This window comes from Camelus bactrianus, chromosome 21 (assembly GCF_048773025.1).
Source record: "Camelus bactrianus isolate YW-2024 breed Bactrian camel chromosome 21, ASM4877302v1, whole genome shotgun sequence".
Lineage (NCBI taxonomy): Eukaryota > Metazoa > Chordata > Mammalia > Artiodactyla > Camelidae > Camelus > Camelus bactrianus.
Window position 1 is genome coordinate 27,678,466 of NC_133559.1, and position 27,342 is coordinate 27,705,807.

General features: G+C 43.7%; 1 protein-coding gene across 1 annotated transcript in view; it reads left to right on the top strand.

Moving 5' to 3' along the window:
- The window catches only part of RGSL1 (regulator of G protein signaling like 1), a 55,885-nt gene that overhangs the window by 12,736 nt on the left and 15,807 nt on the right, over positions 1 to 27,342 (top strand). The window contains exons 7-13 of the mRNA XM_010954939.3: positions 2,044 to 2,106; positions 2,528 to 2,750; positions 5,486 to 5,593; positions 16,471 to 16,576; positions 23,478 to 23,671; positions 26,035 to 26,152; positions 26,567 to 26,681. Coding sequence (XP_010953241.1) covers positions 2,044 to 2,106; positions 2,528 to 2,750; positions 5,486 to 5,593; positions 16,471 to 16,576; positions 23,478 to 23,671; positions 26,035 to 26,152; positions 26,567 to 26,681 — 927 coding nt within the window. The remainder of the gene's footprint in view (positions 1 to 2,043; positions 2,107 to 2,527; positions 2,751 to 5,485; positions 5,594 to 16,470; positions 16,577 to 23,477; positions 23,672 to 26,034; positions 26,153 to 26,566; positions 26,682 to 27,342) is intronic.

Sequence of the window (27,342 nt, forward strand, 5' to 3'; positions counted from 1 at the left end):
TGAGTTTTCTTGAAGCTCATTGAGTTTCTTCATGACAGCTGTTCTGAATTCTCTATCAGTTAGATTGCAATATTTTATGATTTTAAGTTTGGTTTCTGAAGAACTGTCATTTTCTTTTTGTGATACAGTGTTACGTGTTTTTTCATAGTGCTTGATGAGTTTTTCCCTCTGCCGGTGCGTTTAAAGTAGCAACATCTTTATTCTTTACGTAAAGCTTTTAAACTTGATTCTAACAATTCATGACGTTAATAATTAGGGTCTTTTCTTTTGGTGCTGTTGCAAAAGTTTTTGGTTCCTCGACCTGAGCTCCTTCTGACTATATTTAAGAACTGGCACTTTCCATGCTCCACCAGCTCTGCCAGAGTTGTCCCTGGTGCCCCTGCTGTCACTCCTTGTGCCTTGCTGGTCACTGGTGCCTTGCTGCTGCCAGTGCCATTGCTGTTGCTGGCGTAACTGCGTGGGGCACTGGGATGGTGGACACCGCCATCGTGCCTGGGTATACCTGGACCGTGGGCTTAGCTGCTGGGAGGGCGGGGAGAGGATCGGGGTAGGAGCTGGACTTGTGCTTGCCTCTACCTGTCCACCCATCTTTGTACAGATGTGTGGAAACCTTTTACATCCTGGTGTGTTGGGCAGAGGAACATTTGTTGAATTATGGGTGTTTTATTATTCGTAAATTGAAGGAGAAAGACAGAGGGAGTATCTCATTATACCATGATGCTGACATCACTCATAAATCTTTTAAACCAAAATAGACATGAATAGACTACTCATTTTATACATCTTTATTTTTCATATTTAATATATATATTTAGAGCTTATCCATTAGTAACATTATATTACATTATATATTGCTATTATTCAATCACTGAGTTTCATTCTTTCAGGAAGATACTTGACTTTGGTTCCCCGAGGAGCCTAGGAGAGCTGATAAAGTTACTAAAATTCATACTCTTAACCTCTGTTCTTGGCAACGTTACTTGGGCAGTTTCTGGAGACAATCTTACATTCCTTAAAAAATTATTATTGGCAACTTAATTGCCTGCAAGATAATGCCCAGGCTACTTACCAAAGCACTCAAGTCCCTTATGTGCAGTCCCAGCCAACCTTCCCTGTCTCATCCGTTGCCACCGCCCCATCCCTGAGCTCTTTGCGGTGATGCGACAGCTCAGCCATGCTGGAGTACTCATCATTCTCTTCCATGTTCTTTCCCATCTCTGTGTCTTTGCTTGAGTTCTTCCCACCACCTGGATGGCCCTTTACTCCACGTGGTGAGCTCCTCCTTATCCTGCAAGGTGCAAATTCTGGTTTAAACCCCCTTGTCTTTATGAACTTTTCCTGGATTTCCTGAACTCAAAACATAAATAATGGTTTCCTCCTCTCTGCTCCCAAAGAACTTCATTCTTACCTCTGTCTTAGCACGAGTCCCACTGCTGTTCATCCTGCTAGAAGGTTAGCTCCTTGAGAACCAGCCTTGTAGCACGTTGATCTGTGTATTCCCAGCCATGTGCACAGCGCCAGGCACCCAGAAAATGTTTGTCAGATAAATGAATAAGAATGAGAGTGCAGATAAATAAATCTAGCTAAGCACTGACTTGTAGGGGATGTTTTTGTTTGTTTGTTTGTTTGTTTGTTTGTTCTAATGTAATGAAATATTCTTCACAAATGGGTAAGGTCTTCAAGTGGGAGATATTAAGAGTAGACATATTAAAGGAGATATTTGGTTTCCAGGACCATTTTAAGAATTAAATGAGATAGTACTTTGCAAAGTAGCAAAGACGTATGAGGATGTCAAATAGTTGTCCTTCAGTAAATTGTTGTATCTCTTCTTAAGTAACTGTTGATTATTATTGTCTGAGATTCAGAGAGAGGCTGCATGAGCTGCCGTATTCAGAGAGGCAAAGGAATACCCCCTGTGTGGTCATGACTGGTGTTTGCTGTCTGGAGAATCCAGAACCCGCAGCCTAGTCTCCTCCCACATAAATGCCAGCAGGAGAGAGCCCGCAGGCATCTCATAGCACTTCCGTTGTGTTTGGGTTTCAGATGCTCAGCCCCTGGTATGCTGAATTCCTGGATGAAGAGGACTACTGGTTTCTCAGTTTTACAGTAGGAAGGATTTTGAGTTGGGGAGGAATCATGAAGTTGAGGGAATAAAAAGAGAGTAATCGCTCTTTTAGACATGCTATTTGTTAAAGCAAATGAAATTCTGATTTTTCCTAGTAACACCTAGCGGTTGACATGGTCCCTCGTGTTCTAAAGATAAATCTCCCCAGGAAAAAGATTCAAGTGCATACACTGACTCTGAAGAAATCACATTCATATAGAATTTCTCCCTTATAGAGAATGAGTTTGATTTGAAGAGGGATGGGGGTGGGTTTGTGTGTAAAGGAGCAATAGTTCTCAACACATTGAAAATAATCTGCGAAGTCTATGTGACTGGGAGGCACAGAAGGACCGGGCTGTAAACATCTTGCTTCTCGTCTAGTTTCTGTGGCAAATGCTGTCCGCCCCCACCCCGTTCTCTTAGACGCAGACCAAGGTCGTCAGCACCAGGTGGCATAAAAGAGACTCGATAAGCAAAGAAGAGAATCTCCTTCTTTATAAGAGGTTTGAGGAATCTCTAGAGTTAAGCCAGGGCTTGACTAACATGGAAGAAATGGAATCCATGCAGTGGCAGAAGATCGCTACCGAGGACCTGAAGCAAGGCGGATCCCTCCGCGTAGAAAGGAGGTCGCCAGTGTTTCTGGCAGGTAAGGACAGTCACCATCACTTTTCTTGTCCTTACACATAGGCAGCTGGGAAATGTCAGTATTTAACATTTAGTGAGTGTTTGCTGTGTGTCAGCGCTGTGCAATGCACATGACCTCATCTGATCTTCAAAGTAACCGATGAGGTAAGTCCGGAGTCACTGAGGCACAGAGAAGACAAGTTGCGTTCCCAAGGTCACACAGAAAGTGGCAGAGCCAGGATGTGAATCCAGACTGAGTGACTGAAGGGAGCCAGAGCACTCAAACTGGGCCAGACTCCTGCCCACCGAGGCATCACCCCCTTACCCTGACTGCTTCGTTTCATGCGTCCAAGAAGCATGTTCCACCTCACCACACCTCCCCCAGAATCAAAGCGTTTCTGTGAAATATTTTTAACACCTACCCCACCCCCAACATAATACACCGGCCCCCCTGGCAGTGGGGAGGAGGCTGGGGTTACATCCTGGCTCTACTGGTGACTGTGTGAACCTGAGCACTGAATCTAAACTCTCTTTAAGCCCCCGTTTTCTCGTCTGTAAAATGGGAATAACAACAGGCTTGTTGTGACGATGTCCCAAGACCATCTGTGAAAGCTGTTAGCACGACATCTGGCAACAGTAAGAGCAGCCGTCACTCAGGCTGAGCGAGCTGCCTTAGTTATCGGTGCTGAGGCAACAGAGGGCTGTGGTGCTTCTCAAACTTCGGTCCGCAATGCATTTGGCTTCAGGATCCAGGGAGTGTACACCTGTGAATATGTGTGTGCATATATGTAGAAAAATTTTTCACAAAGCCACACCTGCCCTTACTGCGTAAGATGATACACTCTCATATATTCTGTTCTATTCTATACATATTACATATTATACTTACATGCTCTTCCATTTCATTCTGTGAAAGCTGGTGATGACTCTGTTTTTTGACATACTGTAGAGTCGTGACCTATACTTTGAAAAACACAGATAACTAGGAGTAAGCTAGAGCTCTGAGAATTCATTTCCATGACTCCTTGGCTCTGTGAGCTTGCCCAGCAAGTTACTTTCTCTCTCCGGGCCTCATTTCCTCCTCTGTAGAATGGGGATGTTGGCGCTGTTGAAAGGACTGGAGGTGATGCATTTGCACAGCAAGCAGGTCCTCGATAAGCAGTACTCGCTAGATTTACACAAAAAGATGTAACACTCAACTCTTCCGTGCACTCCGTGTACAAAGCCAGAGGCTGTGGCTGCCTGCCCCTCAGAGCATGCTTGGGCATGAGTTATTTAAACCTAGTATGAATGGGCCTTCTGTTTTATCTCAGAATTTCACCTTCCTTCTCTCTAAATCCCAAACATTCCAAATCCTCTTCCCAGAAATCAAGAGAAAAGTGAAAGAAAGGATGGCTGGTAAACTTGACCCCACACACATACTGGGCAAGGGTGTTCCCTTGGTGGCCACGGAATGCCAGGGGAGGTAAGGAAGAGTGAGAATCACCTCCATGGGGACGCCTCCTCCCTCCCCGCAACACACCCCAGCACTTCCTCCACCAGAGCTTTTTGGAAAGCAAATCTAACCTGATAAAGGGCCACCTGTACATTTGTCCAAGCCAGGGCCCTGCCTCCCGGGTAAGCTGACACCACCACTCAGACTGCACCCTAAATTCACTGAGCGCCAGAGCTGGAATACTCTCATCTTTCATATGGAGAAACTGCATCCCAGAGACGTGAAAAGACTTGCCCAGGGTCTCTCAGCAAGGCAGGAACTGATCTAGAACTGGAAACCTGGGCCGTTGCAGCAACAATCCATGTGGCTCTCACCACTCACAGGTTCCCCTGGGTGAGAGATGACAATGATGACAGTGACAAGGCTGACATGTGGACAGCGGACATCCGTGGGTCCACAGCCCATAGTCCTTCTAGACGCCATCAGTATAACCTCAGAAAGTACTGGGCTGCCCTGGAGAGTTCCAGGAGAGCTGTGTGTGGTTAGACTTTGCCCCAGAAATCACAACACACATGAGCGTTTTCACCTTGGTAGGTGCGGTGCTGCTGCTCAGCTGTTGCCCAATAATCATGAAAACTTCTCTTGCTGCCTCAGTCTTACTGTCCCATGTTATTTGGGATACAGAAAGGTGTTCCCTCTCGAGTCACCATGCATGACTAGAAACTGTATATTTAGCTATCTCTAGAAAAAAATTGTTCACTCTCAGTGGACAATGATTTACCACTATTCACGATATTCAGATATATGAGCTGTCAGTTCTGAAAGTAATTCCCAAAGGCAGAGCCAAGAAAGAGAAAAAGGCCCTAGTGAATCATGTGCCACATGCTATCCCTAAATGCAGAAAATTATTTGAAGCAATAGCAGAATGTTTGGAATGCATTTGCAGCTCCTCCCTGCAAAAGATGGGGCTTGAAGGGGTCAGTATTCATTTGGACGAATCACTTCTGATATATGTGTTAACAGTCAGTACCTCTTCCAAAGTCATATCTCAGTTACCCTAGCATACCTCAGGTAGACAATCTCCATGGGTCAGGTGTCACCAAGAAGGGCAGGAAGCTCCACTCCGGAGAGCAAGGGAGGCTGTATTTTCTTGCTTCTAATTTAGCCTAGGAAACTTGTATTCCCTGTGTAAACATTCCACTAGAACACTATTGTCTTACTTAAATAACATTTTAAAGGCAATACCTTCCAAAAAAAAGTATGAGAGTCTTTGAAACCAGGATGGGCAACTAAAGGCTTCCCTGTTTTCCCCTATTTGATAGACATGGAGAAAATGTCCTTTGAGGAACTCTGCTATCAGTACCCAAAGGTGGCCATAGAGAAGATCAGTGATGACTACAAGACGTATTGCAAGAAAGCACCTCAAACAGGTAAACATTTAAATTCAGGGATAGGTTTGAGACAACCAGGTAAGAGAGAATCTCCAAACTCAAGATGCAGAAGCCGAAAGAAGGATGGTCAGCAGAGAATCATCGTGTCTTTATTTTCTCCTGCAAACCCATGGAAGGGCATCGTGAAAACCAGATGCAATTATAAATGAATGTGGATGAAAATGAAACCATTTATTTCTACCTTCTCACCCAGTTATCACTCTGGGGTTTTAGATAATGCAGGTTTGTGTTTCTGCCAAGGTTCCTGGAGTCAGAGATTTGTGAAAGGTGGTTTGCTGTGGCGTGTTCCTAGGAATAACTCCCATAAGGGAGCGAGGAAAGCAGGACTGGGCAGAGGTGATGCTGAACCATGCGGCAGTTATGATAGACGTCAGCATAGCCTATAGGAAGCGCTGAAGCTAGGGTCGCCCTTCAGAGTGGCGCCCCATTGAGGCAGAAACTTTCGTACCTCCACATTGATTTATACGGGATGTGGATGCCCTCAAGGGGATACAACCTTGGGTTGCACAGTGCCCGTTGGCCAAGGCCGCTCCCAGAGGGACCTCAGCTGTGGGCTGTCAGCAGCCAGCACTCCAGGCAGCTAAGGGAATGAATGCTTTGCTCATAAAGGGAGCAGCCAAGCCAAGCACCCAGGACTGTCCACTTGCTTTGTGAGGAAGTCTTGCCCCATCTTTGAAATAGTTCTTCCCGGAGTGTGGTTGGTTTCTCTTCCTAGGCGGCTGATGCAGGAAAGGCCAACACGCACTACTACAGCTTGTCTGGAGGTCACAGCAAATTCTCCTGTCCAACCTCCTCTGCTGCCTGCCGTAGATTCCTTTTGTGCTCAGCTAAGGGCTCTGCTCGTCTTGGGGGGTTTACCTGGCAGGATAGCCTAGACCTTCATCCGTGAGGGACATGAGCTCCTGGTCATGATGACTTCTCAGGCTGTGGCCACTCCCTTGTTAATTTATCCTCAAAACCGGACAAGGGAATACAAGAGTGCCAGATGAATTCTCCGCTGCCCCTCCTGTGTAACCAATGGCCCTGACGATTGTCGTCAACTGCCCTGCCAGAACAGTGAGTGCTTTGCTTGCCTGCCAGCCTCTTGGCGTAAATAAGGAACTCGAAGTGCCCGAGCTCCTACTGTGTCCCTAGTAGAAGCACTCCCATCCTGGGAACCAGGCCCTCCAGGCTGGCACTGTCCAGCCAGGGAGCCACTAGCCCCATGTGGCCACTGAGCAGTTGAAACACAGCCAATACAAGTAGGTTAAATAAAATATATTACTGAAATTAATTTCTCTTTTCCTTTTAGCTTTTTGAATTTGACTAGAACTAGAAAAATTATATATGTGGCTTACTTTATATTTCTGTTGGACAGTGCTGGGCTGGACCCACAGAACCTAAAGTTGTAAGGATGAAAAATTTCCCTAAGAAAAACACTGATGCTGGTGGTGAACGGATCACGTTTGCTTTCATCCCTTGATTCCCACACCCAATAATCTACTTACTGGGACCACAGCATCTTTTAACGGTCTTCAGTTTATCCTGGGGAATGAGGCCCCATTTTCCCAACGGATCACCTTCAAGCTGGTTTCATAGCTAGCCCTTCAGAACATGGCCCTGTCACTCTACCAAGCCAGCAGCCCTCGTAGGTGACAGACGTGGTGGGTGCCCTCCCCACATGCCCGTAGCCAGCCTCCTTTACTGTCAAGTGTATCCCTTGATCAGAGGCAATGTTATGTGGGATCCTATCCAGGGGATCACACACTTGTAAGCCCCCAGACAGTGATGCTGATGGTGGCCTTACAGTTAGGAATACGAGTCAGTTCCAGTCCAGATGAACTACTGCCCCTTTCAGAGTAGGAAGGTCCAATGCCATCAGTCTGCCACCAAGTGAGTAGCTGGTTTTCTGCAAGGGATGTTAAAATATGTGAGTTCAGCATCGGTCTCTGTTGCTGGCAAGTTGAACGCTTGGCAGCATTGGTAGCTGGGTCAGCCACGGTCCCATGCTGTTGGGTCCATACCCCGCCTCCATCCCTGCCACCTACCTACTCCGCTCATGAGCTCACTGTGCCAGGGCTCGGGTGGAGGATGGCAGAGACTTGCTGATACCATCTGGCTAAGCCATTCTGTTTTCTTGGCTGTTCAGTGCTGCTTTCATCCTGGTTGCTTATTGCTGGGCTTTAAGATACAATACAAAGATCTTCACGCTGCAAATACATATGTATGTTAAGATTGTCTGTTTCTCCTTGTGTGATTTTTAGCAAATTTTGTCCTTCAAGGAATCGGTCCGTTTCATCTATGTTATCAAGTTTGTGGCATAAAGTTCTTAGCATTCTTTTATTCCCCTTTTTCTAACCATGCTATTAGCAGTGACATTGTTGTTTTCATTTCTGATGCTAGTAATCTGTGTCTCCTCTGTGTTTTTCTTAGTCTAGCTGGAGCCTTATTTATATTATTGATCTTTTCAAAGAGCCGGGTTTTGGTTTCATTGACTTTTCTCTATTGATTTGCTGAATCCAATTTCTTACATTTCTGCTCTAATTCCTGTTGTTTCTTTTCTTCTGCTTAATTTGGATTTTATTTGCTCTTCTTTAGTTTCCTAAGGTGGAAGCTCAGATGATTGATGTAGACAATCCTTCTCCTTTTCTAATATACACGTTCAATGCTATGCGTTTCCCTTGAAGCACTGCTTTTACTGCATCCCCCAAATTTTGGCAAAGTTGTGTTTTTATTTTTATTTTGTTCTAAATATTATAAGATGTCTTCTTTGACCCATGTGTTATTAGAAGCATGTTGTTAAATCTCTGTCTGTTTTGAGATTTTTCCAACCATCTTTCCATTATTGATTTTTAGTTTAATTGCATTGTGATCTGACAGCAGATTATAATTTCTATTCTTTTACTAGAATATTAAAGCAGTAATTTTGTTGGCTGCCCATCTGTTTAACCTATTCATGGTTAATGTTCTATCAACCACATTTACAGCTCTCTGAGGGTCAGATCCTCCCGGCTGCCTCTCTGACCTTATTACTCATTTCAATGCTAGCATCTTCCTTACTTCTGATAGCTAAGCACCTCCACCTCACTTCTTTGATTTTAGGATTTTACCCCCATGGCTATTAGAAAACTCAATTTGATCATAGTCAACTGTGACCTACAGAAGGAAGTGTATTAGAAAGCTTGGTGTGTTAAGAATATGCAGATTATGACCTGCTGAAGGAGAAGGCACAGGCCACCTGCCCAGGGTCAGCAGGCAGTTCCCTAGACATCCAGGCTCCCACTTTGGGGAACTGAAAACCCCAAAGCCGTTGTGACTGAAGGCACAGTTTCGATACACTCACACAAAGGAAGTAAACGTTATTACTTACAAGTCCCCAAACAAGGGTACAGTGAGCCAGGGAAGGGCCGTCCTCCATCCCAGGTCACGCGGGGGCAGGAGACAGTGAGCAGGGCAGTGAGCACCTATTACCTGGAGGAGGTCGAGGCAGCAGTCACTAATATTTTTGCTGGCTCAGACTTTGAGTGGTCACCTTAAAAGGTTCCTCAAGAAAAGCAAGGCGGGAGCTTGGGATGGGAAACCTAAGCTCAGGTCCTTATTTAAATGTCCAGACTCTGGCTGAGCAGAGTTGCCACACCACACAGAGCCTAGGCAGCAACTCAGAGCGACTGTTTCCTCACCACAATTGGCCCTGTGATGCCCTGGCGTTAGTCTTTGGGGAAAATCATGGGCACTGTCTGGATGATGGAGCTGTTAAAAGCCACTGGCAGGGTTTTGGTCACCCGATACCTGAAACATTTGAGCAAGAAACAAAAACTGCCAATCAACGATATCAATAGACAGATTATCATTTGTAACCCTGTCCATAACCACCCCCCCCATTTATTGGGGTCCATCCAAGAAAATAAATCAAAATCCCTGGATAAGGTTAAGGTAGGTATTTCATTAAAAACTTGGGTGAGACTACAGAATATCTGTACCTGTTGGGCCATCTTTTGTTAAGTTTGTCTGAATTTGTGCAGAACTATTAACACACATGCAGCAGGTGGTGCCCTTTGCAGTGCGTATACCTCCCTCTGTGGCCAGTAAGCGATCTGCAGTTAAAGCGTTATCCAAAACCGTCTGCGCTAGTCGTGTCGTTGTTGCGTTAAGGCTGGGCGTTGGCGTAGCAGCCCATCCTGCTCAGACAGGGTGGCGGACAGGTTGGTGTTTGCCTTAAGGACCTCTTGTGGTGCTGCCTAACCCAGTTCTTTTTTGAGGGGTGGTAGCAGACCTACTCCCACCTTAATCGGGATGGATACCACATGCTTTTGTTGGGAGGGGGCAGAAGGTTTGATGGGTGTGTCCGACGATCTGTGAGGGTAGTCCCGGGGAGACTGAACTGCATCGGTATGAGCAGACAGGACAGACTCCTGGCGGCCAGCGAGGAGGCGAACGCGTGGGAGGTTGCGGGAAGGAGAAATGCATATGTGCAGAACCACGGGTGCGTGACGGCCCCGGGGCACAGACCCACAGTGCACACCAACCGTTTGATCCGGGAAGACAAAGTCAGCTGGGGTTCTCCCGGGCAGCGGGACCCGTGGGAACTGCGCTCCTTGGGACAAGGTGTGGGTTATAATCATCCACCTGGTGTCAGTGTCTGGGCAGATACGGAGGATTTCAGAGGGCACACAGGGGTTCCTGCCAGGCGTCACATGCTCTGTTGTAAAGTGTCCTGCGTGAGAGCAACTGAGCACTGCAAAGATCAGCCAGGCGAGCTGCAGGGTAGTGTGGGGTGCCTGCTGTTGGACAAACGGGGACAGGGTCAGCCAACCAGCCAGGTAGGCCATGAACTCAGGCAGAAGCCTTTGTTGAACCTGGTAACACGCTCAGCAATTACCATGGGCCAAAAATGAGACCTAGTGCCTGCTCATTACAGTAAAATATTAAGATTATTAGAGGGTCTGAAAGGGAGGATTGTGGGGCCCTGAGTGGTGCCGATGGGAGAAGGTCCCCTTTAGGGTGGTGCTGGTGTAGGAAGATGACCCTGTGGCTGTGGTCCTGGAGGGTAGTTGAGGTGTGGTGGGGGCAGCGTCCACAGCCAGGGAGGGGGTCCTCCCAACAGAAGTTAAACCCCCAGTGGGGCCAGTTTAACAGGTATGATGAGGGCAGGCAACCAGGTGTCTAAAGGGGCCCCTGTAAGGTCATGAGACTTGACACATACTGCGGCCTTGCGAAGCGCAAAGGCCCTCCAAAGGCAGAGCGCAGCCTGGCGGTCAGAGCACCGCCTCACTCTCGAGCAGCAAGCGTTGTAGTAAGCAAGGGGGCTCTCGGGGTAATCACACAGTTAACTCTGCAAAATGCCACTCAAGGGGGTTGTCAGTAGTAAGTTGAGGTAAACAAGCATTTAGCTCAAAAGCCAAGTCCTGGGGCGCGCTGGCCATCATCGGCCGCCGTGTCTTCCTGGGGGTCAGCTCTGCTGCAGCGGGAGGTTGAGGTTGTGGAGGTGGCATTCAGGATGAAGTCACATCCTGTGACATTGAGGGCTGGGGCATAGCCTCTTCTAACATTGTCGCCGCTGGAGGAGGTCATCCCAAAGGGCGTGGCTCTCCCAGGTAGCCATCCGGGAGAGAACTTAGAGGCCAGGGGGTCTGAACAGGGTCACAAAGATTTGGGACTCCCTGCTCAAGGTTTGCTTGCACCACTGGGAGTGTCTGCTAGCATCACAAATTCTCAGGAGATCTGGGGGGTTCTCAAGGATGCGTCTTGCAAATGAACTGGGCGGTGTTCTTTTTTGAGGTATAAGAGGGTTCTGTCCATAAATAATCAAGGTTGGAGGCACATATGTAAACTTAGTTTAAAGAAAATTTAGTTTTATGCTCCTGAAAATCTAATGTTTGGCTCTGTATGGCCAGAGGTGGGTCTGAACTGCATAAGCCTCTCAGCCAATTAGGGTTAAAAGCAGGGCAGTGTTGTGGCCAGTGCCCAGAGGTCAGGATGCTGGTGACTGTTTGGGCAGGGCTGGTGGCCTTCAAGCATTTGTGCCATTGGTCCCATTTAAGAAAGAGGGCCGGAATCACCCAGCTGGCATCCGTGCCTGGGGGCATTTCGGGTGCATCCCCTCTAGGGCTGAACTTCCACCACTTTCCTACCCCCATCCTGAGTGCAATTGTGGCGCACACTGTGCAGTTCCAGCTCATTTCTAGTGTCGCCTCTCCAGGTTTAAGGAGAAGCCCCATGACCCAGATGGCACAAAGGCACAGAGTAAAGGCAACAGCGGCAAGCGCCTGCACTTCGCAGTTTCGTGCCTGCCCACTGACTGCCCCACCTGAACACTGATCATAGGGCCCTTGTGGGTCAGCCACTTGTTGGGGGCCCCTCCTCAAAAGTGGGGTAGGGCCAAGGGTTATAAATGCCGCGCGTCACGTGTAGGCCAGCAGCAGCGTGGTGAGTGCGTGTTCTTCTAATGGGCCAGGGGACCCCAGCTAAGCGCCCTTCCCCGATCAGGTTGCCGGTGAATATTGGAAGGCAAGATGATCAACATCTTAAATCTGCAAGGAGACCCAGAATTGCTGGGGAAAATGTAAATGACATTGTTCTGTAAGATGAAGGCATTAGATTCCACCATATTAACGATCATAAGCAACACGGCCTGGCCAACCCAGTTGGGACAAGGACCGTGGTGGCCACAAGGCCTAGAGCTTAACTGATAAGTGCTTTTAGCAGCAAGGAGCCCTTTTACGGCCCTGTAACTTAGGGAACAAGAATTTTAGAAGACCACTGTGGCATTCAGTAATTCAGAGGCCTCTGGCCAGTGTGGGAAATGAAAGTTCCATGGGATGCCCCGTTGGAGAGCCCAGTGCTGGGTTGTACAGGCAGTAAAATGAGGTAGATCCCTGACCTGAGTCCGTGATGTCAGGAGGGCCAATGAGGGCAGGATGTACTTGGAAAAGAGATTACCCGCTCAGCAGAGGCGTCCTGGCAGATGTGGCTAGCTGCCGGCCGGTGGAAGCATCCGCACGTGCACTGGTGAAGCAGGTGGTGCCTGCAGATGGAGGCAGCAGCCCCGTGAAATCCACTCACCAGCCGTTGAAAGATCCCCTTGCAGAACTGGAGCTTGCCAAGGCAGTTTCCAGTGTTTGGTTTGGGAGCATAATTTGCAATTTAAAGCAATTTTTGCAAGGGCTGCGGTCCGAGGAACACCCGTGCAGCAGGCCCAGGCCAGTGTGGCAGCAGCTCCCCCATGACTCAGAGAGAGATGGGACCATTCAGCCAGAGAATAAAGAGTATAAAGTGGTGACTAGGGAGGGCCAGAATGGTGGGGATGGGGGTGGGGGAACTGGGGGGGTTATGGTTTTCTGGTGGTGGGTGGAGCTGATGGACTTGGTGAAGAGTTGGAGGTTGAGAGTCCTGAGCAGGTGGTGAACTGGATTCAGACAAGCATGCCGCTTTGAGATTGAAGACAGCCTCTGCTGTGGTAGCATTTGTGTCTGCGGGAGCTGGTGCAACCTTATTTATGACTGGTGCTGAGGCAGGGTTCCTTCAAATTGGGGCACCCCAAATGGGACAGCCTTGATCGTGAAAATCACCCCACTGCCATTGGCCTTAACAAACCACTGGCTCATTAGCAACTGCTCACGAGTCAGTAAAAATACGCACAGAGCCTTGTCGTGGGCAGTGGCGCTGTGCATGGCCATCTGTACCACCACGGGCTCAGGAAGCTGAGATCACCCCGACTTGCTGTCTTTGATAAGCAGGCTCCATCGCACACGATGGTGGCACTGCCATCCGTGTAATACATGGTCTCCCTTTCTTGTCCCGTCAGCTCTTCCCAGGGGTTAGCCCAAGTCACCAGAGGTCTAGGCAGCAGGGGCGCCCTCATCAGCCCCTCAGGGTCGGGACTGGGGAAGTCACATCCTCCTGTATTTGGAAAGACCTGCCGTGTCAGGCTTAGCCCATTCCTGAAGGTACCATTTTCCTGTGAGGAGGTGGATATGGTCGTGCTGAGCCACTGTTGGGGGACATGCCTTATCCACGATGTGACAGGAACATGGGTATGGAGGACAACAGGCTCCACTCCTGCGGGAGCCTCTGTGTCTCCCAAAGCCCGACAAGCAGAAGAATCCGATGTTCTAAGGGAGCATGAGGAGATGGCTGTGGAGAGCAGCCAAGAGGAGCTGTGTTTAGTCTGCAGACTCCAGGGCGCATGGTCCATGGTGGCCAATGCCTCAACCCAAAAGAGGGAGCCAGGGGAATCGGGGAAGAGCTTGAGGAATTGACCTTTGTGCCTCCTATAAAGACCATCATTAAGCTTGTCTCCAATAAGATGTGGATTTGCACGTGACTGCATAAATGGGTCTGAGAGTGATGGACAAGTGTGGTGAAGGGGCCTAAGGCATGTTGCATGAGGCTGAAGTGTAAACAGTTGACGTTTAACTGCAAACAGAATGTCCCATCCTTTAGAGGACCACTTCATGCCCAGACGTTTCACACCTGTGGCTTGCCCTTGAACTTTGTGTGGGGCAACAGCCCATCTCTATGTCGTAGATTTCATTTTTGAAGAACATAGTCTCTGGATGTAGAATTCTTGTTGGAGTTATTTTTCTCAGCACTTTGAAGCTGTTACTCCGTTGTCTCTTGGCTTCCTTAGTTCACATTGAGGAGCCAGACTTCAGCCTTCACCGACATTGCTCAGTAGAAGGAAATATTTCACCTTTTCCGTCCACTCATTCCCTTTTTTCTGTTTGTCTTTGCTCTTACGCAGCTTCACTATGATGCGCCTAAGTATTTATGTTGTTCATGGTGTTAGGACTTCCTGCATTTCTAGCTTGGTGTTCTTTGTCAGTTTTAGGGGAATTTCAGTCATTACCTCTTCAAATATTTGTCCTGCCCTGTTTAATCTCTCCCCTCGATCGTACTACATATATTTTTGAAATTTTAGCCGTATGTCATATATGCTTTTTTCTGTATTGTTTTTGTATTTTTTCTCTCTGTTTCAGTCTGGATATTTTACTTTTATCTAACTCCTAGTTCAACAATTCTCACTTCAGCTGTGTCATTTGTCATTAAACGTTTTATTAATTCTTAATTTTCTAAGTTTCTGTCACTAAACTTTTTTATTTTTTAGAATTTCCATTTTTTTTCTTTCTTTGATATTCAGTCTGTGTTGATGATTCCCTTGTTCTCTTTTACCTCCTTGATGTATGTTAATAATAGTAATTTAAAGTCCATATTTGGATCTCCTGTCTGTGCTGGAAACATCTATACATGTCTACAGGTCAAACGTCATGTTTTCTCCCCTTGATTTTTGGTCACATGTTTTTAAATACCTTATTATTTGTTTTATTTGTGAACATTATTGGTATAAATTTGTAGAGGTAATTTGAGGCTCTGGGTGACGTCATTTTCCTCCAGAGAAGATTCTTCCTTCTGGCATATACTGAGCTAACAGCATCCGGAGACCCTTAATCCATTTAGGGATTGAGTTGGTTCAAAGCTGCGTTCATCCCTTCTGATGGATGAGCTGTTTCTGGTTTCCCTGACTGCGTGGGGTCCCAGCTGAAACCCAGGGCATTTAGCAGGGCCTCTTCTCCTTTGCTGTTTTGCATTTTTTTTTTCCCTTTTGCCCTGAAAGCCTGCCAAAGATTTACTCAGCTTCTCAGCAGTTGTCATAATTGCCCAGTGCCTTTAGGGTAAAAGCAGCACTGGAAGGGCTTTTCGGCCCATTTTCTAAAGGCCTGTAGCCTCGTCTTCTGTCTCGCTGAGGCTTCAGCCCTGCAGACACCTCTAAGGCAGCTAGCGCGTTGGTGTCCGCCTACCTTTCTGGTTTCCAGCACTCCCTTTGTTTCTAATCTCTACACGTTTTATCTTAATTCCTTACACATTTGCTTACGAGTTTAAAAGGGTGTGTGTTTTTATCCAGCACTTCTAGGTGTTTGGGGTTTCTTTGGTTTTTTTGTTTTTTTATACCTAACGTTTGATTGTCTGGATTTTATTTTTTACCTATTCAATTGCATTTATTTAGATCCAGTACATAGTTCTATTGCTTTCAGTCGTTTTTGTATGCTGTTACTAAAAACATTAGCAAACCGCCCCCAAATTTCCTGTGGGCTACCATCTAGTTAACAAACGTTTTAAAGCATAAACTAGGCTACGTTCTAATTTGGGGGGTGAGCTGAGTAACATGCCATCCCTACCCCTAGTGAGTTGATAATCTGTACTTTATTCTACAATATTAAGCTCAAAAGGCTCTTCTAATACTGAGATCCTTGGAGTCTACTACTCTTCAATAGTAATGTTTTCATTTATTTTTTTTTAAATAATGGTTTCTAAACAGCTATGGGGAGCCAGATGCCCACTCTGAATTGTGTGTGGTGTGGTACAATCCCACTTGAGAAGCTTGCAGTGGAAGCAGTGTCCTCAGATAAGAAAATGTTTCAGGTAAAGCAAGAAGGTGGAGGATACTCTTCATGAAGAGGTCAAGCGTCTGCAGGTGTTGGCTGGTTACAAAGCAGGAGTTCCAGAGGGCGAGTGGAGGGGTTTAGGATAGGGGAGCAGAGGTGTCAAGGAAGACTGACTGCCGTGAGGAGTATGGTCTAGTACCAATGGCTGACTGAGGGAGGGGGGACGTTTGGAGTTCAAATGAGAAGTATGATGGACTTGGTCTCAGCCGTCTTCTGAGGAAGGCGAGCCCTGCCTAATGGCCAACAGACTTAGATAACACTGGACTGGCGTGAGTATCGGGGTGGAAATTGGCACTGACGGCCTGAGAGGGCAGCACTTATGGGGACCCCGTGCATTCGATGTATGATTAATGCCCTTGTTACTTTGTACCTTCCTAATCTCTGCAATGTTCTTTATAACACGGTGTCCCCCAATATTGTGATTTTTTAAATTAGATTTTACAGTGAAAATTGTCGAAGAACCAAGGATGCTTTCAACCTCGCGTAGGAAAATGTCACGCTTCAGAAAGACTGCTTTAAGGAAGCCTTCAGTAAGACCCAGGTAGGACATAGGATCTGGCTATGGCCACATGTCTGGGCACAGGCTGTCTTTAATCATACATACATGCACAAATCATTATTTATTTTCTAAAATTGGCCCCGTGCTCTCTATATTATAGAATTACTTTTTTAAACTTACTGAATTATCATGGGTATCCTTTCATGTGAGTATGAATAGATCTACCTCCTTCCATAGTATGGATGTAGCATCATTTACTTAGCTACTTTTTTTTCAGTTTTCGATTTTATTACGTAGAATTGTTACAATTTGACTGCACATACACAATGTATTGCATGTAAATGCATATACACAATATACTGCACATATTTTTTAATTTACATTTATGTGCTGTTCATTCTTTCTAAGAACATTTAGAGCTTTAGCTTTTTAAACTTACATAGTGATCAAAGGAATAAAGCCAACCACAAAATAAAAATTAATTCAAACGGATACATAGACCCTGCTATTAACAGCAACATTATTTATAATTGACAAGATATGGAGCATCCTAAGTGCATGTCAATAGATGAATGGATAAAGAAGATGCAGCATATATATGTGATGGAATAAAACTCACCCATAAAAAAGGGGCATATTTCACTTTTTTTTTCACTTCAAAAACCAGAATTTAATAACTGGCATAAACATTTCCATTGCATCAAAAACAACAAAATACCTAGAAATAAACTTAAATAGGGAGGTTACCTATGCTCTGAACACTGTAAAACATTGATGAAGGAAATTGAAGAAGACACAAAGAAATGGAAAGATATCTTGTGCTCTTGGATTGGAAGAATCAACATTATCAAAATGGCCATACTACCCAAAGCAATCTACAGATCCAGTGCAATCCCTGTCAAAATACTCACGACATTTTTCATGGAACTAGAACAAACAATTCCAAAATTTATATGAAACCATAAAAGACCCCAAACTGCCAAAGCAATCTTTTGTGTGCTTTTTTTTCCCTCTCTCTTTTTTTCTTTTTGTTCTCTTTTCTTACGGTTTGATGACTAGAGAAGGTCCGTTAGCATTTGTTGTAAGGCTGGTTTGGTGGTGCTGAATTCTTTTAGCTTTTGTTTACCTGTGAAGCTTTTGATTTCTCCATCAAGTCTAAATGAGAGCCTTGCTGGGTAGAGTATTCTTGGTTGTAAATTCTCTCCTTTCATTGCTGTAAATATGTCCTGCCACTCCCTTGTGGCCTGGAGAGTTTCTGGTGAAAAATCAGCTGATAACCTTGTGGGAGTTCCCTTGTGTGTTATTTGTTGCTTTTCTCTTGCTAATTTTAAAATCTTCCCCTTATCCTTAATTTTTATCAATTTGATGACTATGTGTCTTGGTGTGTTCCTCTTTGGGTTGATCCTGTGTGGAACTCTCTGCACTTCTGGACTTGGGTGAGTGTTTCCTTTCCCAAGTTGGGGAAGTTTTCAGTGATTATCTCTCCAAAAAACTTTCTCAGGTCTTTTCTCTCTCTCTTCTCTTCCTGGAACCCCTATAATGTGAATATTAGAGCGCTTCATGTTGCCCCAGAGTTCTCTTAAACTGTCCTCATTTCTTTTCATTCTTTCTTCTTTTTTCTGTTCTGTGGTAGTGATTTCCACTAATCTGTCTTCTAGCTCACTGACCCACTCTTCTGCCTCATTTAGTCTATTCTTGGTTCCTTCTAGTGTATTGTTTATTTCAGTAATTTTATTCTTCAGCTCTGGGTGTTCTTTATATTTGCCAACTCTTTGCTAAAAACTTCACTCTGTGCATCAATACTCCTCCTGAGTTCTCTGAACATCTTCGCCATCATTACTTTAAACTCTTTCTCAGGTCAATTTCCTGTCTCCTCATCACTTATTTCTTCTTCTGGGATTTTATCTTGTGCCTTGGCCTGGGAGATATTCCTCTGCCACCTCATATTGTCTATCTTTGTATTTGTACTTTTAGGTAGGTTAGTCACATTTCTCAACCTTGGAGAAGTGGCCCTCTGTGGGAGACGTCCTATGTGTCCCAGCAGTGCACTCCCCTCTTGTCACCCAAGGGCCAGGCTCCAGCCGGGCCCAGGGTGGAGTCTGGCCTGTGTTTGTGGATTCCTTCCACAGGCTTTGGGATTGTTCTTTTCTTATTTCTAGTACCTGCCCTTGGTGGATGGGGCTGGACTAGAGGTTTATGCAGGTTTCCTGGCAGGAGGAGCCAGTGCCTGCCCACTGCTGGGTGAAGCTTGGTCCTGGTCCTCTGGTGGGTAGGGCCCTGTCTAGAGGCCTTGGTGGCTCAGGAAGTCTGCTGATGGGTGGGGCTCTGTTCCCACCCTGCATGTTGTTTGGCCTGATGCTTCCCTACGGGCTGTTGGGTGAGGCTAGGTCTTGGTGCTAATGATCCAATCAAGATGTCAGCCTCCAGGAAAGCTCATATAGATGAACACTCCTGAAATGTCTGCCACCAGCTTTTATGTCCCCTGGGTGAGCCGTAGCTGTGCCCTAAGTTCCCAGGAGACCTTCCAACGCCAACAGGCAGGCCTGGCCCAGGTTCCTATGAAATCACTGCCTCTGCCCCGTGAGATTCTGTGTATGCATCCCAAGAGAATGAAGTCTCTGTTTCCCCCAGTACCGTGGGGCTCTTGGAGTTAAGCCCCACTGGCCTTCAAAACCATATGTCCTGGGGTCTCCTCCTCCTCCCAATGCTGGAACCTGGGCTGGGGAGCCGGACGTGGGGCTTAGAGCTCTCACTCCTGTGGGAGGGCCTCTGCGGCTTAATTATTCTTCAGCTTGTGGGTCGCCCACCCTGGGGGTATGGGGCCTGATTATATTGTGAGAACACCCCTCCTACCGTCCCCCTGTGGTTCCCTCTTTGTGTTTCCAGTTGCAGAAGATCTTTTTTGTTAGGTTCCAGTCTTCTTTCCGATGGTTGTTTAGCAGTCAGTTGTGGTTCTGTTGTAGTCACGACGAGAGGCGAGCTGTGGTCCTGCCACTCTACCACCTTGACTGGAAATCTCTTAACTATATATTGTTAATGGACATTTACATCAGCTTTAATTTTTCATTGCTGTGAATAGTACCCCAATAAACGTCTTTGTACGTGTGGCCTCGCCAGGTTGTGCTTTTCTGGATTGCATATTGGTGTAGTACCTCCTACCTGGCTCCTTATTCTTGTCTCTCCCCCTCATAGTCAACCTTAGAGTCAGCCTCCCTAAGGTCTCACTGCTAAGGAAAGGCTCTGTGGCCCTTTTCTCTCAGGAGTGTCCACTCACCTTTCTTTCCACTTACCTTAGCACAAGTTCCATCTCTACGGAAAAAGTTCTCCAGTTGTATGCCTGCTATGACTTCCGTCTCTGATATACTAAACCCTTAAAATATAACATCAAGAACTTACTGTGTACTATTTTTTTACTGCTCTTTAATTTTTAGATATGTTTTCTACCTTCTCAACTTGACTATAATTTGTTGTAAATCATGGCAATTTGTTCAGCCATTTTTTAAATATTTATTTATTTATTTATTCACTTATTTATGTACAGTCAATTTACAATGTTGTCTTAATTTCAGAAATTATTTACAATGTTGTCTTAATTTCTGGTGTACAGCATAGTGATTCATTTATATTTATATATATATATATATATATATATATATTCTTTTTCATATTCTGTTTCATTTTAGGCTATAACAAGATATTGAATATAGTTCCCTCTGCTGTACAGTAGTAGGACCTTGTTTTTTTAATGTTTTATATCTAGTAGTTAGTATCTACAAACCCCAAACTCCCAATTTATTCTTCCCCACTGCATTTCCACCATAAGTTTGTTTTCTATGTCTGTAAGTGTGTCTCTGTTTTCTAAATAATGTCATTTGTGTCTTTTTTTTTTTTTTTTAGATTCCACATATAAGTGATATCACATGGTAATTTTCTTTCTCTTTCTGGATTATTTTGCTTAATCCTAAAAGTGGGACGATCCCCAGGTCCATCTATGCTGCTACAAATGGCACTATTTTATTCTTTTTTATGGCTGAGTAGCATATATTCCGTGTGTAAATATACCACAACTTCTTTATCCAGTCATCTGTCAATGGACATTTAGGTTGTTTCCATGTCTTGGCTATTGTAAATAGTGCTGCTATGAACACTGGGGTGCGTGCATCTTTTCAAATTAGAGTTTTCTCCAGATATATGCCCAGGAGTGGGATTGCTGGGTCATCGGGTAAGTCTACTTTCAGTTTTTAGTATTTTCCATAATGGCTGCACCAAACTTCATTCCTACCAAAAGTCATGGGCACACACACAGACTAAAAGTGACAAGATGGAAAAAGATTTCATGCAAATGGAAACAATGAGAAAGTGGGGGTAGCAATTTTCATATTAGACAAAATCGACTTTCAAACAAATTATATAACCAAAGACAAAGAAGGGCATTATATAATAACAAAGGAATTAACACAGAAGAAAGTATAACCTTTGTTAACATATATGCACCTAATACAGGAGTAGCTAAATATGTAAAGCAAATATTAATGGACTTTTATAAAGGGCAAAATTGACTAATACAATAATACTAGGAAACCTTAACACCCCACTTACATCAACGGACAGACCATCTAACAGAAAATCAGTAAGGAAATGGTGGTCTTAAATGACACATTAGACCATTGGACTTAATAGATATTATAGGACATTCCATCCAAAAATAGCAGAATACACATTCTTTTCAAGTGTACCCAGAATGTTTTCCAGGATACATCACATGTTAGGCCACAAAATAAGTCTCAACAAATTTAAGAGGCTAGAAATTATCTCAAGCATTTATAAGTGTCCATCAACAGATGAATGGATAAAGAAATTGTGATACACACACACACACACACACACACACACCATGGAACGTTACTCAGCCATAAAAAAAGAAAAATTCTGTCATTTGCAACAATGTGGATGGACCTAGAAGGTATTATGCTGAGTGAAATATTATCTACATTATCAGTTTTATGTGGAATCTAAAAAAATAAAGCAAAGGAATGTATATAAACAAAACAGTACAGACTCACAGATACAGAGAACAAACTAGTGGTTACCAGTGGGGAGAGGGAAGCTGGGAGGGACAAGATAGGGGTAGAAGATTAAGAGATACAAATTACTACATATAAAATAAACAAGCAACAAGGATACATTGTACAGCACAGGGAAGTATAGCTACTATTTTGTAATAACTTTAAATGGACTATAATCTATAAAATTTTGAATCACTATATTATACACATGAAACTAATATAAAATTATAAATCAACTATTCTTCAATAAAAAAGAAAATGGAGACTAAAGTTGGTGAGATGATGCTAGCAAACTATACTCAAGGTAAGTAGAAGGCAGTAAATAATAAGTATTAGAGTGGGAATCAATAAAACAGAGAGAAAAAATAGAGAAAATCCAGGCATGAGTAGGTTTTTTGGTAATGATCAACAAAATTGATAAACCATTAGCTACACTGACAAAACCAGAAAAAAATGAGATGACACACATCGCCAAAATCTGGATAAAAAGAGAGGGCACAACCATTGACCCTACAGAAATTAATACATATGTAAGAAAATGTAAGGAGTAAATTAGACAACTTAGATGAAATAGATAAATTTCTAAGAGCGACTGAGGAATAGAAAATGTGAGTAAATCTGTAACAAGAGGAGAAACTGAATTAATAATTTGAAGTCTCACAGAGAAAAGTCTAGACACAGATGGCTTCACTGCAAAAACTTGTGAAATATTTAAAGGATAAATAATGCCGATCATCTATGACCTCTGTGAGGAAATACAGGGGAAAAGGACACTTGCTAACTTATTCTATGAGGCAGGCAAGTAGCATCCTGATCCCAAAGCCGAACAAAGTTATCAAAAAAAAAAAAGAAAACTACAGACCAATGTCCGTCTTAAATCTAGATATAAAATTCCTCAAGCCAAATTCACCCACATGTAGGAAGGATGCCATAGCTTGGCCAAGTGGGATTTACTCCAGGAATGCAAGATTGATTTAACATCTGAAAATAAATTAATACAATGTGTCGTATTAATAAAATAAGGGAGGAAAATTTCACTTGATTATCTCAGTTGATGCATTAAAAGCATTTTACAAAATCCAGCACCCATTTATAATAAAAATTCTCAATAAAATTAGAAGAGAACAGTCTCATCCTTTAAAAGGGAGCATCTATTAAAAAAACCTATAGCTAACGTCATTCTTAATGAGATAGGTGTGTGACGGAGGAAGAGCAAGTTGGACAACTTGTGGGTTTATGTGGAGAGATTGAAACAATAGCAATGACATAAAGACAAGGTTCAATGGGCAGCTGAAGTTCTGAAGTGGGGCTCATAGAAACTAGAGACACAGCTTCACCATATCAATGAAAATCGAAACCACTTCCCCACAAGAATGAAAATTGAAACCACAGAGGATGCAGAGATTAACCGCGGTTGGGGGGAGGAGGGAGGCAAGGTTCATAAGGCAAAAGTAAAGAGGACTGAAGGTGAAACATTAGGGGCACCTGTATTTAAGGAACCATGAAAGAGGAAATTAGTAATGGAAACTTAGAAATATTGATCAGTAACTGCTGATCACTCGTGCTCTGCCTCACTGAAATGATTGCCCATTGAAGCCACAGTGTAAAAAGATTTTCTTGAAAAAAAAATGTCCCCTTTAAAATACTCCTTCTCCTCTTCCACTGGGGTTGTCACATGACTGGACCAAGCTTAGGATGGGTAAATAAAAGTTTAAGTTTATCTCCAAGGAAATAAGGTGAGTAATTCATTCACCCTGCTCTTCAGTCATGGCCAGAGCCTTGTAGTCTGGGAGGTGCCCTTCCCCATTCCCCAATCAGAGCAGAATCCTGGATCACCAGCCCTGTCTCTCCACCAGTGATGCCTTCTTGTTTTCCAGAAACTTGACAGAAGTCCTCCTAAACCCACACCACTTGGAGTTCTTCATGGAGTTCCTGAAAGAACGGAAGGCTGACAGCCCATTGCAATTCCTGATGGCCATACAGAAGATCACTGTTGAGAGGAATGAGAAGATTTACAATTCTCTCCTTGAAAACATAGTTAAGACTTTCTTCCAGGGCAAAAACTCTCCTGGTATGCATCTTTCTCTCCTGATAATGTTTCCTTTGCCCTTTCAAATCTTAGGAGAGTTTGGGAAAGAGCCTGTCTTTCCCAAGGCAGGAAACAACAGAACAGAACAGGACTCAAGACATAGAACAGGAGACAAGATAAACAGAAAAGAGCAGCAGAACTGGCTGCTGCTCTCAGAGCAGAGCAGCGGCCACACGAGGCAGTATTGAGACAAAGATGAAGAAGGTCAGCGAGCAGAGAGGGATAAATTAGGAGTTTCAGATTGGCAGATACATACTACTATATATAAAATAGATAAACAACAAGTTCCTACTGTATAGCAGAGGAAACTATACTTAATATTTTGTAATAACCTATGATGAAAAAGAATATATGTGTAACTGAATCACTATGCTGTGCACCAGAAACTAACACAACATTGTAAATCAACTACACTTCAGTGAAAAACAGGGACAGTGAAAGCAGGAAATAGTAAATCCATTTTTTTAAATTGAAGTACAGTTGATTTATAACATTATAATAGTTTCATATGTACAGCACAGTGATTCTATATATTTTAAACTCCATTTAAAGTTATTATAAAATATTGGCCATATTCCCTGTGCTGTATAATATATCCTTGTATCTTACTTATTTTATACCAAGTATGTTGTACTTCTTAATCCCCACCCCTATCTTGCCCCACCTTCCCTCTCCCCATTGGTAGCCACTAGTTTGTTCTCTACATCTATGAGTCTGTTTCTGTTCGGTTATAGTCATTCATTTTATTTTTTAGATTCCACATATAAGTGATAAAATACAGTATTTGAAAAAGGAAAAAAATGAATCAAGTTTATCACTATTTTCCTCCAAGAAAAAAGAGGAGAACTTAAGGAAGCATAGGCAAAAAAAAAAAACAAAAAAACAAAAACAAAAAAAAAACCCTATCTGCTTTGTTATTCTTTGATATGCAACCATTCTGAAGTATAATGTTCAAAAGACAGAATGGATGGTTGATTAAAATCAGAATTTGCTTGTAGTTCTTAAGCAAGAGTTTTACTTAAATTCTCAACATGTGCTAGTATTTAGTTTTTTATAATAAATAAAATCGTTTTAGAAAAACTGAAATAATAATATAATAATAAATCTAACATAATAGCAGCAGTGAAAGAAGCCAAGTGCAAAACACTTGCACTTATATGTAAAATATATCCTCTCATTTAGCTTTATTTAACCCTGAGAAAAGGATTTTATTTAATCCTTAAAAGGTAGGGACAAATAGCTCCATTTTACTAATGAGGAAGGTAAAACACAGAGAAGTTAACTAGTCCAGTTGTTGGAACTTGAATTCAGACTCAAGTCATTCGATCCTCAAATCAACCAGACTGGAGTTAGATACAAAAACAAGAGTTAGCAGCATGCACAGTTGGCATGTCCACCCCCCATAGGTTGTGAAGAGCGCTGAAAGGTACTGAAAAGGAGAGCTGTCTCCCTGAAAATCCTTGTTTCATCAATTTTGTCTCACTTTCTTGCCTAAGGCGGGAAGGTAAATCTCACCCATGTAAATTGATCTCGGCCAGAAGCAGAGTTGCAAGTACTGACCTATAATTCTAGAGGAAAACAAAAGGAAATGAGCGTGGTCCCATCCTGGAGGTAAACAAATCTTAAAGCAAAGCAATGAAGATAAAGCCTCCTATTTTGGAACAGATGAGCAGATAGGTTGGTGTGCATTTGGCTTGTGGTAAACCGAGAATAAGATTATACATTTTATGAAAGTAGAAGAGATAAAACTGGCAAGTATTTACTTGTAAGTAATATTTATTTATTGAGTCTCAGGAAATCAAGTTCTGGGCATCATTTTGAATGAGCTAGAAGAGAAAGACGAGTATGTAGACCCTGTCCCTGATAAGTTTTTAAGTTTTATTACTGAACACAGCAGTCTTTGAACACCTGGAAAATCATATTGCCCTTAGAATACTTATTGGTAATCTTGGATTTCCCATCTGCCTCAGCCATTTAACTTTAATCCTTTATTCCTCAACTCTCTTTCTAAACTTCAAACTTACAACTTTAAACGAGCTGCAGAAATGAGTCCTTTAAACATTTCTTTCCCCTTAAGCACTTACCTTTGAAATTTGAATGGAACCAAACCAGGATAGGATTTGCTCTACAAACACACTTACACATAACAGTCCAAATGTGCTTGTGAGATTTTCAAACAAATTGTAGAGAGCTGAGTGTAACCAGATTGAGAATAAGGAACCATAAGGCTCTAAGATGAGAAAAAACAAACAAACAAACAAAAAACAAAACAAAACAAAAAAACAGCTATCAGAAATGGTAGACAAGAAAATGATGACTTTCTTTCTCTCTCCTGCATTTTCTAGAAGAAATACTGCAGTGCGATGCCCCTGTTATCAAAGAAGTCTCTCACATGAGTCACATTAGCACAACCATGTTGTTACTGCTCCAGAGCTATGTCATGAAGTCTCTGGAAGACAGGTGGTGAGTGTTGCCGGGGGACAGTGAGAAGGCAGTGATTCTCTGGAGCCGCTGGTTGGCTTCTGAAAACCATCACTTACTCAAGGAGTCTCATAACCCATTCTCATAATGATAGGTTGGCCTTGACTGTTACCTTTTATGTGCTGGGTTTTTGCCTTCTTTGTTACTTATTTTAATTGAAGTATAGTCAGTTACAGTGTGTCGGTTTCCGGTGTGCAGCATAAATGTCTCAGTCATGCACATATATACATATATTCATTTTTATATTCTTTTTAATTAAAGGTTATTATAAGATATTGAATATAGTTCCGTGTGCTATACAGAATAAATTTGTTTTTTAATCTATTTTTATATATAGTAGTTAATATTTGTAGATCTTGAACTCCCAAATTTATCCCTTCCCGTCTTTGTTGGCAGGTTTAAAGATTACCAAGATCTGTTCCCACATCACCGTCAGGAGAGGGAGCATGAAACCCTAACTTCGACCAGGAAGTCCTCAAAGACAACGGCAACTTACCTGCATGGATCCCAGGTCAGTGCGGAAGATGGTGACGACAGGACACTGGGGACAAAAAAACAGCCTAGGCATTGTCACTACACTGTTAGGTTATTTATTCACCAAAACAACTACCTTTTGGGGTAGGTTTTCAAATCCCCATTTACAAAGGCGGAATCTGTGGCTCAGAAGGATTGATCTAGTGGGAAAGCAAGGGAATCCCTGTCCTCGCTACTTGTGATTAGAACCAGTTGAGTGATGGGCCCAGGGAATGGTCGCATGGAGATCAAAACAGCAGGTTTTTCGTTTTGTTTTGTTTTTTACTGCTGAAAGCTAGTTTGGAGGACATTTGACAATCCTCTCTGCACCCTTACTTAGTTACTGACACATCCAGTCACTGGCATGACGGAACAATTAGGCCTCCATGTACCCGGGTGAGCCCCTTACTGTACGGCCAAGGGCAGGCCTCAACACAGGGGTCTGCAGACCTGCGGCTCCCGAGGGGACGCGGAAGGCCGAAGAGCAGGGCGTGTCCTTTTCTCTCTTCCAATCTCATCAGTCATCCAGCTCATTCTCCCGTGGGAGGGGAGAAAAAGGAAAGAAAGAGGAGACAGGAATGTCATTAAAGAGACTCTTCGTATGGTTGGAGGGAAAAAAAAATACACGCTCCTCTTAATCAATTGCTCATTGCGTCGCA